The sequence below is a fragment of the Bradysia coprophila genome, unplaced genomic scaffold, assembly GCF_014529535.1.
Source record: "Bradysia coprophila strain Holo2 unplaced genomic scaffold, BU_Bcop_v1 contig_110, whole genome shotgun sequence".
Classification (NCBI taxonomy): Eukaryota; Metazoa; Arthropoda; class Insecta; order Diptera; family Sciaridae; genus Bradysia; species Bradysia coprophila.
Window position 1 is genome coordinate 186,563 of NW_023503387.1, and position 18,505 is coordinate 205,067.

Genomic DNA, 18,505 nt, shown 5'->3' on the forward strand with positions numbered 1-18,505 from the left:
AACACTAATCGCACGCGCGTGCGAATAGTCTCTTAAACACTAATCGCACGCGCGTGCGAATAGTCTATGATACACTAATCGCACGCGCGTGCGAATAGTCTATTATACACTATTCGCACGCGCGTGCTATTAGCATCGGCCTTTAAAAAAAGGAAAGTTTATAACTGCGTCTACAGGTAAACAAATCACAGACGTTTACAACACGAATAGGTCCTCCTACCTTTAACTCTAAAGCGAGCGAGTATATTTAGTTACAAGAGAGGTATTCTTCCTCTACTTCCACTGTGAACATTCTATGAAATAAATGGATTGTAAAAGATTTATGAGGGACTATTAATCTTAAACACATGCAATGTTTTGTTGCCATATAAAAGGTTATCAAAAAAGGAACAGTGGAAAAGCCATAACCTTAATAATAAAGAATTGAAAAGATTTACTGTTTTGGTGGGGTTGCTTTTACTTCGAACTCTGTTTATGAATTTTAGATATATTTTTTTAAACGAAGATCTGCCTGTTCTTTAATAGAATTCAAATGTTTTAATTCATGTAAACTGTCACCTATATGCCTTGCCATGTCATAGTAGATTTAATGATCGTAAATTTGATTGATATGAGATAAGATTTATCGCCTCCTCGAATGCAGTTTAGCTTTACGAAAAAGCTATTGGCACAAAGTGCCAATAGCCACAGTATAACAAAGAGACTATTGGCACAAAGTGCCAATAGTCACATTATAATACTGTGGTTATTGGCATTTTGTGCCAATAGTAACTTTGTTATACTGTGGCTATTGGCACTTTGTGCCAATAGCTAAACTATGATGAAGAGACTTTTGGCACAAAGTGCCAATAGCCACATTATTATAATATGACTATTGGCACACTATAAATAAAAAGACAACGAACTCTATTTGCTTAAACAGCCTCGATGAAGCGGGTAACAGTGGCAGAGTCGTTTTGTCGTTGCGTCATATTGCGACAAAGTGGTTCAACGAAAAAGTGACAGTTGTGAAAATTCTAAATTAGATTTTTTTGTTTTGATGTGGTTGATTGTGATGATTTTTCGTTTTGTGTGTGAAAAAGTGTGCAAAATTATGATTTTATTATATTAATAATTGTTATTAATATTACTAATTGAATTTAATTGACGATGCACACAAGTGCTTATTTTTGTGCTTTAAAAGAATTGAGCCACTGAAGATGGTATCTATTTGGTACCGAAATTGATTTGGCAGAATAAAAGTATTTTAACTGAGCAAATCCGATTTTAATCAAGAAAATATTAATAATTGATTAATAATGTGCCACCCGTGACAGTGTTCTCATAAATAATAAAATCGGTGTTCAATGTTTTCAAAAACGAAAAATTCCATGGCCAATATTCTCGTTCTCATAAACATTAAAATTGGTTTTATGTGAATAGATCCAAAGAAATTGTTACGTTGAGATATGAACCTAGGAAAGCACTCCAACGACCTGATTCATTTCATATGATCCCGTCGGTCTAGATTCTATATCTGAGATTTTTTCTGATCATGTCCGGAGCGATAGCGGAGGACTTGACGCAGTCTAACTTCCAAAAAAAGAACGAAGAAAATTTTTTGAGACGCGGCAACTATATATAGGCGAGAATTTAAGTTTCTTTCCTTTGGCCTGTATCACCACAAATCCTATTCTATCTTATTCGCGCTTCAAATACGAGCAAAACGAGCTATCACTCGACTATGTAACTTTAAAATTGCCGGAGATACATCGTTTTGAAGTTGGTCATTTTGATAGAAAATGCACCAAATTAACGTTTTCCAAACAATCAAAATCTTTCAACTTACTCTGTATGTTTCTATCTGTCTATCTGTCTATCTGTCTATCTGTCTATCTGTCTATCTGTCTATCTGTCTATCTGTCTATCTATCGACGGTCGATCTCGGAAACTAGTCAGCCAATCTCCATGAAATTTTGCAGGAACCTCAGGGTGGGCATAAAAATGAAAATGTGATACGCCATTACCCCAGGAAAAACCAGAATTTTGTTTTATTGGCCTCGAAAATTCGAGGGTCGGGAACGCGTTTTCGGCTGTAGCTTAGCTGTATTGAAACCTACAGAGGCGTGTGACCCATCAAATGAAAGGTATTCGTAACACGATTCAAACAAAAAAATAATTAAAAAAATTGGGTCAGATTCGTTTGAGCTAGAGTGATTAGAGTGACCAAATTTTGAGCTACTCGAGCGTAGGATGAAAGGACTAATATTTTTGCGATTATGAGAGATAGAGATTTACTTTCTTCGGCAAAGTCTCAGAGTTTTACGAGTAGAACACATTGACATATGTGAAAAATGTCGAAAGTTGGAAATGGGTGGGTCAATTATGTTTTTAGAGGTATTTCTTGAATGGTGGCAGATAGAGAGTTACTTTCTTCGGCAAAGTCTCAGAGTTTTACGAGTAGAAAAGAATGGCATTTGTGAAAAATGTCGAAAGTTGGAAATGGGTGTGTCAATTGGGGTTTTAGAGATATTTCTTGAATGGTGGCAGATAGAGAATTACTTACTTCGTCAAATTTTCGATTTTCGTCAAATTTTCGATTTTCGTTAAATTTACAATTTTCGTCAAATTTTCGATTTTCGATTTTCGTTAAATTTTCGATTTTCGTCAAATTTTCAAATTTCGTCAAATTTTCGAATTTCGTCAAATTTTCGATTTTCGTCAAATTTTCGAATTTCGTCAAATTTCGTCAAATTTTCGATTTTCGTCAAATTTTCAAATTTCGTCAAATTTTTAAATTTAGTCAAATTTTCGAATTTCGTCAAATTTTCGAATTTCGTCAAATTTCGTCAAATTTTCGAATTTCGTCAAATTTTCGAATTTCGTCAAATTTTCGAATTTCGTCAAATTTCGTCAAATTTTCGAATTTCGTCAAATTTTGGAATTTCGTCAAATTTTGTCAAATTTTCGAATTTCGTTAAATTTCGTCAAATTTTCGAATTTCGTAAAATTTTTGAATTAAAACTGTAAACTGTTATAAAAAGCAGTGTTGATTACACTTCTAAAACGACTGATATCCCAACAAAAATCTCTTCGAGAAAAGTGTGACGCAGTCTTTGAAATACAATTTCTAAAATGAATGATATCGCTAGAGTTGACGCTTTCAGCTTCGTTACGCAAAAAAATAAATTTCACACCCAATTAGTTCAAACAAGCTGGCTTAGTTTTTCTCATCATCTGCCAAATAATTTTTACCAAAAAAAAATTTACAAAATTTTACCAAAAAAATCTGCGTCACATGCGGCAGATAAATTTCATTATTTATTTACATTTGCCACTTTGCGACGCAGATTTTTTTGGTAAAATGTAACCTTAAACAAACAAACACAAAATGTTACAACACAACAACCCAAATACCATCGAAGCTTACAATGAAGGTCCATTATGATGCACTAAAAAGTTGGCAAAAATAGCAGATGTTTGGTTAGTCCACAATGGCCAAAAGCTACACAAATATCAGAATCAAAATATTGATCGCGCCAGAATAATTGTGACAAATCGAACGGTATATCAACAAAATTTGACAGTTCACAAATCACAGCTGTTCCGAATACTCAGTGCTTCCGAAAATTAGTCGTCGGTGATGTTAGTGCTGCCAGTTTCGAATAGTCATTTTTGTGTGATGTAATTATGCGCAAATAATGTAAGACGTGAGAATCAAATTATACACCTTTCCTTAGCCAATACTGTGTAAGTGAAATATTTCTTTTATTCCCAAGAATTAACAACACTCTAGTTGATTCGAAAAAAATAACCTGAAAAATGTTCGAAACTCGCAACACTGCATAACCGAATCAGCTGAGTTCTTTCGAAGTTTGACACTAAGTCAATGTGCCGTTCTGAAATAATTTAGCCGCCGCCGATCCCTTACCAGTCGGCGCACCGCCGCCGACTATTTTAAAACCGGCACACACCTCTAATTTTCGTCAACTTCCGACTTAACTTCTAAAACGACTGATATCCCGGCAAAAACTCTTTCAGAGCAAAGTTGGACGCAGTCTACAGTCTATATGTGTGATAACTTCTAAAACAAGTGATATCGCTAGAGGTGACGCTGTCAGCGTCGTTACGCAAAATTGAATTTCACAGCCAATTAATTGAAATTAGCTGATCTAGTTTTCCAAACCATTCGCCAATTTTTTTTTTCAGAAAAAATTTTAACCAACAGAATTTTGACTGAAAAATTTTCAACAAAAAATTCTGCGTCGCAAAGTGGCAGATGCTCACGGACAAACCTACGAGAACATTTAATCTGCCACATGCGACGCAGAATTTTTTGTTGAAAATTTTTCAGTCAAAATTCTGTTGGTTAAAATTTTTTCTGAAAAAAAAAATTGGCGAACGGTTTGGAAAACTAGATCAGCTAATTTCAATTAATTGGCTGTGAAATTCAATTTTGCGTAACGACGCTGACAGCGTCACCTCTAGCGATATCACTTGTTTTAGAAGTTATCACACATATAGACTGTAGACTGCGTCCAACTTTGCTCTGAAAGAGTTTTTGCCGGGATTCAGTTTATGTGAAGAGATTTTCGCTGATTAAATTCCTGTGATCAATCAATTAAAAGCCTCAACCCAACATGATTTTAATTAGACTTTCTTGTTTCAGGCCAGGTTTGACCTGTTGCGAGCATTAATTATGAAAATATTTATTATTTCTTGTGTTCAATCAATTTAAATCGAATTCTTGAAAATAACATTCAAAAATGTTGCGCTAAAAAAATCCAAATTTTACGACAGATCCACTTTGTCGCATTTTCTCATGTCGCATATTTCTGTCTCTGCCACTGTTACCCGCTTCATCGAGGCTGTTTATATTTGCTTATTTGCACCCGAATTATTAAATTTCTCGAAAATCATTGAAAAATCATTGTTCGCAGGCCGTATGAATTAAATTATCGAAAATGCTACGAGTTTTGTTTTTTCCTACTGAATTCATCCTTCTACAGATTGTGTAAGGAAGGAGTTTGGTTTGTTTAAACTGAATACATCCTTCTACAAACTATGCAAGGAAGGAGTTTGGCTAGATCCAACTGAATTCATCCTTCTACAAATTGTGTTAGGAAGGAGTTTGGTTTCTTCTTACTGAATTTATCCTTCTACAAAGTATGTAAGGAAGAAGTTTGGTTTGTTCCAACTGAATTCATCCTTCTACAAACCATGCAAGGAAGGAGTTTGGTTGGCTCCAACTGAATTCATCCTTCCGCAGATTGTGTATGGAAGGAGTTTGGTTTGTTTAAACTGAATACATCCTTCTACAAACTATGCAAGGAAGGAGTTTGGTTAGCTCCAACTGAATTCATCCTTCCACAAATTGTGTTAGGAAGGAGTTTGGTTTGTTCCAACTGAATTCATCCTTCTACAAACTATGCAGGGAAGGAGGTTGGTTTGTTTCAACTGAATTCATCCTTCTGCAGATTGTGTTAGGAAGAAGTTTCGTTTGTTCCAACTGAATTATTCATCTCAAAAATCTCAAAGCGTCGGAAGTAAAAAATATTGATTATTTTTGTTCAGATTGTTGTCACGACTCAATGTCAATGTCAATTCACTAAATCTAACGAAATAAAATTTTGGTTTGAAAAGCATGTTCTTTTGATAGTTGAAACGAAAGATTAGTCAACGTATGAGCTATTTGCGGTCGAATGGTCTGCTAACATTTTGAAATTGGCAGAGATTAACGTTAGTTTTTCTTAAAATGTGAGAGAACAGCAGATTTTTCATTGCATTTTGGCCAATGACTATTGTCTTTCAGTGCGAATGGTCTACTTATTATAGTGTAGGTGTAGTCCAAATATTGAAATAGAGACTATTTTCATTGGAGCTTACGTCGATTGAATCGAACTTAGACCTACAATACGAAAAAACGAGCCATCAGAACAATCGGAGCGTTTGCTGCGACTGAGCCCCGTACAAACCCGTATATCTATTGCGTACCTGACCCTAGTGCGTCTGGCACCCTACTTTGACCGTAAGCCTATGCGCCGGTTAAAGTAGTTAAAGTAAAATTATTATGTAATGTGTACATCTAAGAAATTGCGCATAGCGCAATTACGAAGCCCCGTACGACGTTCCTTTCAAATAAAACAAAAATTTCAAATAGCCCTAAAATTTTAATTTATTGAGTATAAATACACATAGAACCTAGTATCGGCCTCAGTCCGAGGATCCAAATTTAATTTTTTTTTCAACTACATTCTATTCGGCCTTTGATTACCTTCCAAATGAAACAAAAAATACGAAAAACGGATGAAATTTGCTCGAGTTATATGTAAAATACTCATAGGGCCCTAGTAGCGGCCGGTTCATTTACTTTTGTACAAATCGAATGACTTTTGTACAAATTAAATTCTTTTTTGTACACAAAAAATGACATTTTGTACTTAAAATTTCCATTTTATACCATTCATTTTGTACTAAAAAAAACCATTTCGTACTTAAAAATTACTTTATGAACACAAAATGTAGTTGTTTGTACACTGAAAAATTGGCGGAAATGTGCCACAGTGTACATAAAAATAACATTGTACCCAAGGTTGCATTCATCAACCACTTTTTTAGCGACGCTATCGCTACCGCTAATTCATTGGATTCGCTTAGTAAAATTAAATGAGCGCGCTAATCCCCCGAACATTCAAGGGGGGATACTCCCCCTTGACCCCCCTCTGCGGGGGCTGCCGCCATTCGACCCCGCTTTTTTATTTTTTAAATTTCTTCACGGCCTGCGGCGCTGACTCTTCCATAAAAATAATAACATTATTATTATTAATTTATAATTACAACCAATTACAATTTCTATATCTTCCAGTTACAATAAAACTTGATATATGATCTAAGCTACTCGATATAGTCGAATATACTCGGTCGGATATAGTCGAAGATACTTGGATACAGTTGAATAGTCTCAGATATTATAGTCGAATATACTCGGATAAAGTCAAATAGTCGAATATCTCGGATACAATCGAATAGTCGGATACAGTCAAATAGTCGAATACACTCGGATACAATCGAATAGTCGAATATACTCGGATACAGTCGAATAGTCTCGGGTATAGTCGAACAGTTGAAAATACTCGGATATAGTCGAATATACTCGGATACAATTGAATAGTCGAATTTACTCGGATACAATCGAATAGTCGAATATACTCGGATACAATCGAATAGTCGAATATACTCAGATACAATCGAATAGTCAGATACATTCAAATAGTCTAATACACTCGGACACAATCGAATATACTCGGATACAATCGAATAGTCGGATACAGTCGAATAGTCTCGGGTATAGTCGAAGAGTTGATAATACTCTGATATAGTCGAATATACTCGGATACAATCGAATAGTCGAATATACTCGGATATAGTCGAATATACTCGGATACGGTCAAATAGTCGAATATACTCGGATACAATCGAATAGTCGAATAGTTAGATGCAATCGGATACAATCGAATAGTCGAATATACTTGGATACAATCGAATAGTCGAATAGTTGGATGCAGTCGAAAAGTCTCGGATATAGTCGAATATTTGAAAATACTCGGATTAGTCGAATATACTAGGATTTAGTCGAATATACGCGATGTACTCGACTGTACTCGGACATACTTAAATATAGTTGGATATAGAATTTGTTTTCTGATGTTTTCAGCTGTGGCCAATTTTGCTCATACAGATACAATGTTTTTTTTAGGTACACTGTGGCACTTTTCAGCCAATTTTTCAGTGTACAAACAATTACATTTTGTGTTCATAAAGTAATTTTTACGTACGAAATGGTTTTGTTTTAGTACAAAATGGATGGTACAAAATGGAAATTTTAAGTACAAAATGTCATTTTTTGTGTACAAAAAAGAATTTAATTTGTACAAAGGTCATTCGATTTGTACAAATAAAATTAAACCGTAGCGGCCTTAGTCCGAGGACCCAAATTTAATTTTTTTTCAACAACATTCTATTCGGCCTTTGATTACCTTCCAAATGAAACAAAAATTACGAAAAACGGATGAAATTTGCTCGAGTTATATGTAAAATAGACATAGGGCCCTAGTAGCGGCCTTAGTCCAAGGACCCAAATTTAATTTTTTTTCAACAACATTCTATTCGGCGTTCGATTACCTTCCAAATGAAACAAAAATTACGAAAAACGGATTAAATTTACTTGAGTTCTATGTAAAATACACATAGGGCCCTAGTAGCTTTTCACTTCTAAGGCCCTAACTCACGGTCCACTCACCCGATTTTAAAAAACTTTTTTTTCCTGGATTGGTATTGACAATACCTATCATTAGCCGTGTCATTTACATTTCCATCGTTTATTTTGCCATAAATATCACCAAAAGACCTTAAATCGCTTAGGTGGCCCTAACTCACGAAGGCCGACCCGAATATGCCCATCTTCGAACTTAGCCTCACTATTTTGACTATCTTTCAGGGAATTTTTTTTTTTTGAAATCGGATTTGATTTACTCAAGATATCGACGTGACAGACAGACGGACAGACGGCCCAAATTTTTATTGCGGATTCGTCATCTATGAACATAGGCGTTTGCCCTTACCGTCTGCTTCGAATTCCATCAATTACACACGGCATCGTAATCCTATAAGCCCCTTCGTACTTTGTACGGGGCTAAAAATCACATAAGTTTTCAGTTGTGTGCCAATAGTCACATTATAATATTGTGGCTTTTTGCACTTTGTGCCAATAGTCTCTTTCTTATACTGTGGCTATCGGCACAAAGTGTCAATAGCCACAATATTATAATGTGACTAATGACACAAAGTGTCAATAGCCATAGTATTATAATGTGACTATTGGCACAAAGTGCCAATAGCCACACTATGATGAAGAGACTATTGGCACTGAGTGCCAATAGTCTTAACCTTAGCTTTATTATCTGTTTTGGAATCATTTTCAATAGCTATGATATTTATCTTAGTCTATAAGCCATTCAGTTTTTAGCCCATGTTTCCACGAACGAAATGTTTTATTTGCAGAAAATATGCCATTCTCACGGAACAACAAGGAGATGTCTTTAATTTCATTTAAATTTAAGTATTGAATATTCAAATTAATTTGCTGCACCTCGAACCTTCACATGAATTTTTCAGTATAAAAATCTACATGTTTCAAAGATTTCTTTTATTTTTAATCTATGAAGAACTGAAACGTATTTACCACTGCTGTCACTACCAAATCCGTTGATTTCGATTTTCAAACAACAAATTCCAACAAAATTTACATTTTCTCCGTTCGATGAATTGATTTCTTTCTTTATATATATTTCAAAAATCGGAGGAATTTTTCTCAATATAAGCAACGAATTCTCTAACACCGGGAGGTGCGGGAATCGTGGTTTTACAGAAAATGAAAAGCATTTCTCTAAAACAATATATAATTGAGATGAAAAATGTCTTGCAGATTGTTCACATATTTCGAAACATGGTTTCTATTCGAACGAAAACATAACACCACTGCACTCACGAAACGTTTATTCAAAAATGATCACATCAACGTTGATTTTTTAATACAAATCCTAGAAGTTGAAATCATGTGTGCATTGACTTTTCATACACACGAAATTATTCTGTGAGATCTTTTATTGTAAGTTGCCAACATTGCTTCGAAAAAGTGAAACAAAACAAAACAAATCAAAACAAATCAAAACAAAACAAATCAAAACAAATCAAAACAAAACATGTTTCGGCCACTTGGCAACAAATTACAAGATCTGTTTTAAGGATTAATATTTGGATTTCGTTAATTATTCTTTTATGGTAGCTTAATTATGATTGGACTTAGAGGTAAACAAAGTGAAACATAAAAATATTGTAAGTATTAGGTCGCGAAACAGCACAAATTAAATTTGTTTTCCGTAGATTTCCCACGGAAAAACAATTTGTTTTTAGCTGTTTCGAAGCAATTTAAATTAAAAAAATTAAAATTTTACTTTGTTTACCTCTAAGTTCAATCTCAATGATGCTACCTGGAAAGAGTGATAATCGAAATCCATGTATTAATCTTTAAAACAGATCTTGTAATTTGTTGCCAAGTGGCCGAAACATGATTTGTTTTGTTTTGTTTTGATTTGTTTCGTTTTGATTTGTTTTGTTTTATTTTGATTTGTTTCGTTTTGTTTCATTTTTTGAAACAAGCATGGTTTACAAAAAAGTCATAGAACAATTCCATGTAATGTTTGCACAGTGTACTCTTGCGAGTTTAAATGAAAATAAATCAATGTGATTATTTTTGAATGAATAATTGGTATGGTAAGTGCAATATAGTGTACGTTTTTGATTCAAATAGAAATTCTTCTTCGAAAAGATTAATCGAATTGCGAAGACTTTTTTATCTCAAATTATTTTGTTACACAGAAATGCGTTTCATTTCGCTATCAAACCATGATTACCGCACCTCCCCGTCTGAGTCTGTAAAGTTCATTCAATATTTTCCCAAATTAATAGCCAAGCTTTAATAGGAAAAGTTGTTCTATTCATCTTTCGCTCCTTTGCGATTATTTCTTTCTCTCATCTTTAGAAAAAAGAAAAGAATTTATATCAAAAGGAAGGAGCAAACAAATGGAAAATTCATCAAATGAAATGTTAAAGAGTTTCGTTGTAAAGTGTATACACGACTTCGCATTTGATAGAATTTCTTTAAAGTATTTCGGAATGGAAACTCATTAACTTTCGAATGTAATGTAAGACAATTCCTTCTACATTGTGACATGGTTTTTCGTGTCGTCTCTTGAATGCACTATTACTATCATTTTGTAAAATGGTAAATACTCAGACCGAGCAAATTTTAATTGTTACACGAAGTGAAACTTTCAACAGTTTTATTGTTTGCCTTAAGATTAAAAATGCTTTGGTGACACGGCCTATAGTTTGTTATTTCGTTGGTTTATTTTAGCCTGAAACCAATGGATAAGTTCCGAGGAGCGTTGCAGTACACTGTTTTCGTGAATGATAATCCGTATAAAAAACTCCGATCCCTTATCTGATCAGGCCCGAACTGGCCATATGCAGCAACTTGGAAAATCCCAAGTGCGCCTTCCGTAATTTCCATTCAAAATGCTATATTTACGCCATTATTTTTTTTCCCACTTAATTTCAGAGGCCTGGCTTTAGTGACCCACTCCGACACCGGCCCTGGTTGGTGTAGTCTAATATTTGTGATTTAAATACAAAATTACACTTACGGAATTTTGAAAACCGTCACACTTTCTGTTCCGTGGTTTACCGGTTTTTTGTGAATTTTGCATGCATTTTTATATGGAGAAATGAGAAACTCAAGCAAAACACAGAAAATATGTCGGTTTTCAAAATTCCGTGTGTGTAATGATTGTCGTCGTCCATCCGTACAAATATGATGTACTTTTCAGTTCCCTGAATTCCATCTTTCATAATAGTTAGACTTAGGATTCAGTGGAAACATGGTCGATATTGGACGCATTAGACGAATGTAGAGTAGACTCAAGGTACTCCAACACAATTCGATATGTGTACAAAAATGCTACTTCATGTATAAAACTTCATAAGAGCACGGAGAAATTCAGAATCGGCCGAGGTGTAAGGCAGGGTGACACTATTTCACCGAAATTATTCACGGCGATTCTGCAGAGTGTTTTTAAGAAGTTAAACTGGAGTAAAATGGGAATAAAGATAAATGGAGAGTACCTGAGCAATCTCCGCTTCGCTGATGACATTGTACCGATAGCAGCGAATCTAGGTCAGGCTCAGCTTATGCTACAACAGTTAAGTGAAGAGGCAAGCAAAGTTGGCCTCAAGATGAACTTATCGAAAACAAGTCATGGCCAACATCGGGGACGATAGTGAAATCAAAATTGGTGACACTGTCATTGAACGAGACGACAGCTATGTATATCTAGGACATAAACTGAAGTTAGGTCTGGACAACCAGACTGCAGAAATAAGACGTAGGATTGGTCTTGCATGGGCAGCGTTCGGAAAACTCAGACTAATTTTCAAAAGCAAAATGAATAATAGTCTGAAACGCAAAGTTTTCGACACTTGTGTCCTTCCAGTGCTCACTTATGGAGCGGAAACGTTAACTTTAACGAAAGCATCCGAAGATAAATTGAGAGTAACACAAAGAGCCATGGAACGGAGTATGCTTGGAATAACACTCAGAGACAGAATGACGAATCAATGGATTCGACAACAAACCAGGGTCGTTGACGTCATGGAAAGAATAGCATCTCTGAAATGGAGCTGGGCGGGACATATTGCAAGAAGGACAGACGAACGTTGGACCAAAAAGATCATGAACTGGCGACCATATAAAAGACGAGCTTTAGGTAGACCATTAGAGAGATGGACAAACGGAATTAAGAATATTGCAGGTACAAACTGGCAGCAAATGGCAATGGATCGTACGAAATGGAAAGAAGTTGGAGAGGCCTACATATAGCAGTGGATAGAAACAGGCTGAAATAGAAGAAGAAGAAGAAGACTTAGCCATTCGTAGCCAAAAGTCACAAATTGGGAAATGACAGGACAGTTTCCCGAAAATGTATGTAAAATTTTATCACAAAAATTCACCGAAAAAATTCAAAGAAACTCACCTCTTCTACTTTCCATTGTATTGGGGCATAGTCTCTTTAGGTCGCCAAGGCATATTTGAACACTAAAACACTTTTTACTCGATGCAAAAACAAAGTTTTTTTTTTGTTTTGTCGCGACAAAAACACAGAAAATATTTCGACACAACTGTGACACTCCGCTACTATAAGTACTAGAATCAATGTTTGCTGTGTTCACTTCGGCAGTAAAATATTTTCATTCAAAAAAGTGTCGGACATTTAAAAACAATCATCAAACGGTTGACAAAGGGTAGCGTATACATTTAATAATGTTCATCGACCATTTTTTAAAGCTTTACGAGAGCTTGTCCGCTGAGCTCAACGATAGGCGAGCATTTATTAAAAATTTAGCCTCTCGTAAGACTGCGCTGAGCGTAAATAAATGTTCGTTTCTCTTTAGTAAGCTAAGAAGACTTCGCGAAGTCTAATTATGCCACCTCTTTGAATAAAAATATCGGCTGAGTTCTAATAATTCTCCGCTGAGCTCTAATAATTCTTCGCTGAGCTTTAACAAACCTCCGCTGAGCTCTAATTATTCTCCGCTAGGCTTCAGGAAGTGTCCGTTAGGCCTAAGCAAGTTGCAGGAAGGCTTAATGGAGCGAATCGGACACTCAGCGGAGATCTGCCAAAGCTAAGTGGAGTCTTATTAAATCATAGCAACAATCATTAGGTATCCGCTGATGCTTATTGAGTGTTCGCTTAGCTTCATTGCCTTACTACAACGTGCTAAGGCCTGACGGACTCTTACTGAAGCCTAGCGGACAATTATTAGAACTCATTAGAGGTTTGTCAAAGCTCAGCGGAGAATTATTAGAGCTCAGCGGAGGTTTGTTAATGCTCAGCGGAGAATTATTCGACCTAAGCCGATATTTTTGTTCGAAGAGGTGGCATAATTAGACTCAGCGAAGTCTTGTTAGCTTACTAAAGAAGTGGGAGAGGTTACAATTTTAATAAATGTCTACCATCGTTGAAGTGTCGGACACTTTTTTGAATGAAAATATTTTACCGCCGAAGTGAACACAGCAAACATTCATTCTAGTCCTTATAATAGCGGAGTGTCACAGTTGTGTCGAAATATTTTCTGCGTTTTATCGCGACAAAACAAAAAAAAACTTTTTGTTTTTGCATCGAGTAAAAAGTGTTTTAGTGTTTAAATATGCCTTGGGGACCTAAAGAGACGGTGCACGAATACAATGGAAAGCATCATGGGTGAGTTTCTTTGAATCTTTTCGGTGAATTTTTGTGATAAAATTTTCCATACATTTTCGGGAAACTGTCCTGTCATTTCCCAATGACGGGCCTTAAGCTTAAGCCGCTTAAGAATATAAAACAACTTCGCCAACCTCGGCATGAACACATTCGTACTGGGAGAAAGTGTTTTTTTTTGACGAGTATGTCAACCCTTGCCTTTCGCCTTGTAATGTAAGTAACTATTTCATTCATAAAACCTTATACACACTGAACTTACGCTACATTTCAAAAACGGTACATCGATAAAGTCTACATCTATTTCTCTATAATACATACACTTAAGCTATTTTGTGAACAAAAAATTCAATTCTGAAAAGTGTTTTCCGATACTTAAAAAAGTTTTCCACCGGAAATCATATACCAATAATTTAAATTGTCGTCGAAATATCATATACACACCAACTCATACCCATAGCCGTTACTTAAAGGTCAAGAAAAGCTTTTTTTTTCGTTCACCACTAAACTGTTCGACTCGATTTGATTCGATATCGTTTTTAGATCTACTTTTACCATAAAAATAGAAAAGTAAAACAGATAATAGTATTGTTTGGTTTATCAAATATTTATGACTACTCACGAATAAAAACCAATCGTTAATAAATGGGCTATTCATGTCACATTTTCCCCTTGTATTCCGAAAGACATCTATAATTTCCATTGAAATACTTTTCTAACTTTTCTCAGTTCAATCGTATTGACTAAAATGTGTTCGTTCTTCGTCTCGTTTTTGTACGGAAGGTGGTCAAACGTACGATGGATGTTTCATTTTAATTTTAATGCATCGAAAACTGTGTCAAAAATGATAATGCATTGGCTATTTTGAAGATCACACAGTTAGTGCAAAATATCTGAATAATAGATTCATGTAAAATGTTGACATAAAATGTATGAGCCATCAGTAAAATATTTTTTGAAAATTGATGTAGACCTGATGTAAACGCTTATTTTCCAGACATTTTTCACAGAGAAATAATAACAAGTGGCGCTGCGCTAACCCTACAGGAAGAATGTTCATAGATGTCATACGTCATTCGACATTACCCTGACATGTTATCATTTCTCTGACTTTTACGCGGTTTCACGCAAGGCTGTAAACTTGGGGAGGTCAGGTCACGCAGATCGCCATTTTATTAGATACGCGGCAACACACCACTTCTGATGATTGTCTATATTAAAAAAATTCACCACATCATCACGGCGACGAGAATCATCATAGGAGGTGAATTTTTCTATGAAATCCGCCATTTTATCATCAACTGTGGTGTGTCCCGCGTATCTGTATCTGCGTGACCTCCCCAAGTTTACAGCCTTGGTTTCACGAACTGTGTACCAGCAATGCTGGTCTCATACTTCTCATAATTTGGGAAGTGGACAGTATATATGGCTGTATTTCAATGTAGAAATAGTTATGAATGTCTGTAAATGATTGGTAGTGTGTTTGTGGACATGTAATTTTAAATGAAAAATTGGTGCCAGGACGGGAGACGAACCCGCAATCTTCACCTTTCCGGGGCGATGCTCTTACCACTTGAGCTACCCAGCATTCAAAATCTATCGTAAGTCGTACTAGTATTACAGATGATTCAGTCTAACATTGTTTTTACTTCGCATTGAGATTTTTTGTTTGTTTGTGACATGATGGAATGCCATTGCTAAATAAACATCTCTTTATCAGTGAGTTTGTTTTCGTGAATGAAATGGTTACAATATCATGACACAACTTTTAAATCTGTGGAAATTAAATAAATCAAAGTGATGTATCCAAATGAAAATTAAGTAGGGAGGATATAAAACCGATTTCATGGTTGGGGTAGATTTCATCGTTTTTATATCGATTTTTTTTCGAATCTATACTATAGAAGTGACTTACGGCGAAAACAGTACTATTTGTAGTTCCAGTAATTTTTACTTCTTTACTTTACTTTACGTCTTTTTTTACTACATTTACTGAAAAATATCATCAATCGATGATAAAATTTTCAAATAATCGATACTATATCAATCGAATGTTTTATCGATCATCGATAAATATCGACTGATAATCAACAAATATCCACTGAAAATCGAATTATCAGTCTATATTTGCCGATTATCAGTCGTTATGTACCGAATATCAGGCGATATTTATCGATTTTCAGTCGATATTTATCGATAAAACATTCGATTTATATTGATTTTCTGAAAAGATCGATAATCGATTCCAGGGAAATAATCGATATTTTATCAATCGAATGAATTATCGAACATGCCTAACTACATTATGCATCAAATATTAATTATTCAATATCTCTTGGATGAGGACAGTATTTCGTTTGTAACTTAAGGCGAGTACACAGTTTGTGAAAAATGAGTGAAAAATCGACACTCTGCAAAATGATTGAAAAATTGCAGCGCGTAGTTTTGAATGTGCGAATTTTCTGCGTCAAGTGACTGTTTAAGGAATATCGGTTTCTCAGGTTCAATTATTTTATGTCGAATCAAAAGACTGTTGTTTATAGATCAACGTTATAATATGAACTAAATTGCACAGTACAATGCTTGACATTACATAATTTAGAAACTTAATTGACTGTGCCAACTATTAAGATAAACAAAAGTTCAGATTGGTCTGAACATACTCCCGGCCAAGACATTATAAATCGTCTTCAAATAAAACTAACACAAAAAATTCAAAATGAAATGAAATTGGCTCGGAAGATAAAATGAATGAAACGGAAAAATTTACTCAAAAATAAACTCAAATTCAAATCCTCATCGGTCAGGCTGCACATTGGTCTCGAAATAAATGCGCACTCGATTTGACAAAAAAGAATTGTCAGCTCCTTAAACGTGAGATGTGACGACCCAACAATTTGTTTGAGGTGAAACTTCATTGATTGCACTGCTGCTTCCCAAATTCCTCCGAAATTACTTGCTGTTGTAGGATTGAATTCCCAATCGACGCCGTCGTTGGTAAATAAAGCGACTATTTCGTCCATTTGTTCTCTCAGTGCGCTCTGCTGTGCCTTAGAAAGCTCTGTTATCCAGTCCACAAAATTCGCAGCATTTTTGTTGTACATAATGGCAGGTTTTGCCCGACGACTGATGAATCTCTTGGATAATCGTTTTCGGATACCATGGAGCGCTTCATTCTCCAGCGAACGATGTTGAAGACTACTCATGTTCCATAAACAAGTCGAGAAACATTCCGCTAATTGTTCACACATTGATACTCCATTGACTGTCTGCAATTGACCACAATAATACGAAGAAACGGCAGTTGGAACAATTACTGCAAGATGAATAAATCCAGCTGATCTGTCAGCCTTGCAACTTCCGACTCGTTCGGCCTTTGACACGCTTAAAGACGAACTGGAATGATTGCTTGATCCGTTATGAGACGCCGAAACCAATGCTCGAAATGAAACTTTAATCGAACAAACGATTGAAATGTGGAATACTCGATGATGTTTGACTATTGAAACACATAAAGTCAAAATTGTAAATTCCGGTTTTCGCTGTACGGATTGCAGTTGACCAAAATTGAAACCATAAAATGACCACTGCTCTACTCCATTGATTGTCTTTGGTAGACGATTATTGCACACGATAACTTTGAAACAAAGAAATGGTGACGTCAACCAAGCTGTACTGGCATACACTAATTGCATAGTGATACTCGAATGCACCAATTTGTAGTCGAAAATCAGCTTCTCTGTCATTATTGAACACTGAAAGACAGTAGAGCACGAAGCCAATCCATGAGCCACTACATGAAACTGCAATTCGATGATTATTTTCGAAGCGTGTATTTGAGACAACGTGGATCTTTTGTTAACCAGCGACCTTTTGTTTCCATCCACGTTTTTCTCACAAATGAACATTGAGAGAATGGGCACAAATCGTAAAACTTCCAACTCGCTGAACACTTGACTCTTTAAATCGTATCTTTTCGATGAAACAACTAGAACCATTTGATTCTTTTCACAAACATACAAATTTGAATGATTCACAAAAATGTCTATTGTCTTAGAACGCGATTGTTCGCACTTGTCGGAACATAAACTTTCATCGACCGATAATTTGATAAAAAAACAGCCGATTTCTCTCACAACTACAACGCGAATTAAATAAACAAACGGTTGAGCAACCGACATCCCGGTTGAGCCCCCAAATGTTTAAGGAATATCGGTTTCTCAGGTTCAATTATTTTATGTCGAATCAAAAGACTGTTGTTTATAGATCAACGTTATAATATGAACTAAATTGCACAGTACAATGCTTGACATTACATAATTTAGAAACTTAATTGACTGTGCCAACTATTAAGATAAACAAAAGTTCAGATTGGTCTGAACAGTGACTACCAGCATTCTTGGATGGAACACGCCCATCCAACAATCAGCTAGATGAAGTTTACAAATTATAAAATATGTGAATACTCATCACATGTAAAATGATCATGAATTTTCGGTAAAAATAAAGAAAATCTTAAGTACTTATTAGCCCCGTACGAAGTACGAAGGGGCTTATAGGATTACGATGCCGTGTGTAATTGATGGAATTCGAAGCAGACGGTAAGGGCAAAGTGTTTGCCTATGTTCATAGATGACGAATCCGCAATAAAA

General features: G+C 35.5%; 1 protein-coding gene across 3 annotated transcripts; it reads right to left on the minus strand.

Annotated features, from left to right (window-relative positions):
- Positions 1 to 16,312: 16,312 nt before the first annotated feature.
- On the minus strand, positions 16,313 to 18,248 carry LOC119073028. Of its 3 annotated transcripts, XM_037178346.1 has the most exons (3): positions 16,879 to 18,245; positions 16,813 to 16,827; positions 16,318 to 16,708 (listed from the first exon to the last, which is right to left on the minus strand). In XM_037178346.1, exons 1-3 carry the CDS (start codon positions 18,032 to 18,034, stop codon positions 16,650 to 16,652), a joined length of 1,230 nt encoding a protein of 409 aa, XP_037034241.1. In that variant the 5' UTR covers positions 18,035 to 18,245; the 3' UTR covers positions 16,318 to 16,649. The 3 variants fall into 3 exon arrangements, with proteins under 3 accessions (XP_037034239.1, XP_037034240.1, XP_037034241.1); XM_037178344.1 differs by having other exon boundaries at positions 16,313 to 16,827; positions 16,879 to 18,248; XM_037178345.1 differs by having other exon boundaries at positions 16,316 to 16,707; positions 16,812 to 18,247.
- Between the last annotated feature and the right edge of the window lie 257 nt (positions 18,249 to 18,505).

Excerpts from the sequence above, each read along its gene's own strand:
- LOC119073028 (XM_037178344.1), bottom strand. The coding sequence starts at position 18,034 with ATGTCGGTTGCTCAACCGTTTGTTTATTTAATTCGCGTTGTAGTTGTG. Across the intron at positions 16,828-16,878 it reads GCAGAGCGCACTGAGAGAAC|TCAATCCTACAACAGCAAGT; the intron begins AAATGGACGAAA and ends TCGATTGGGAAT.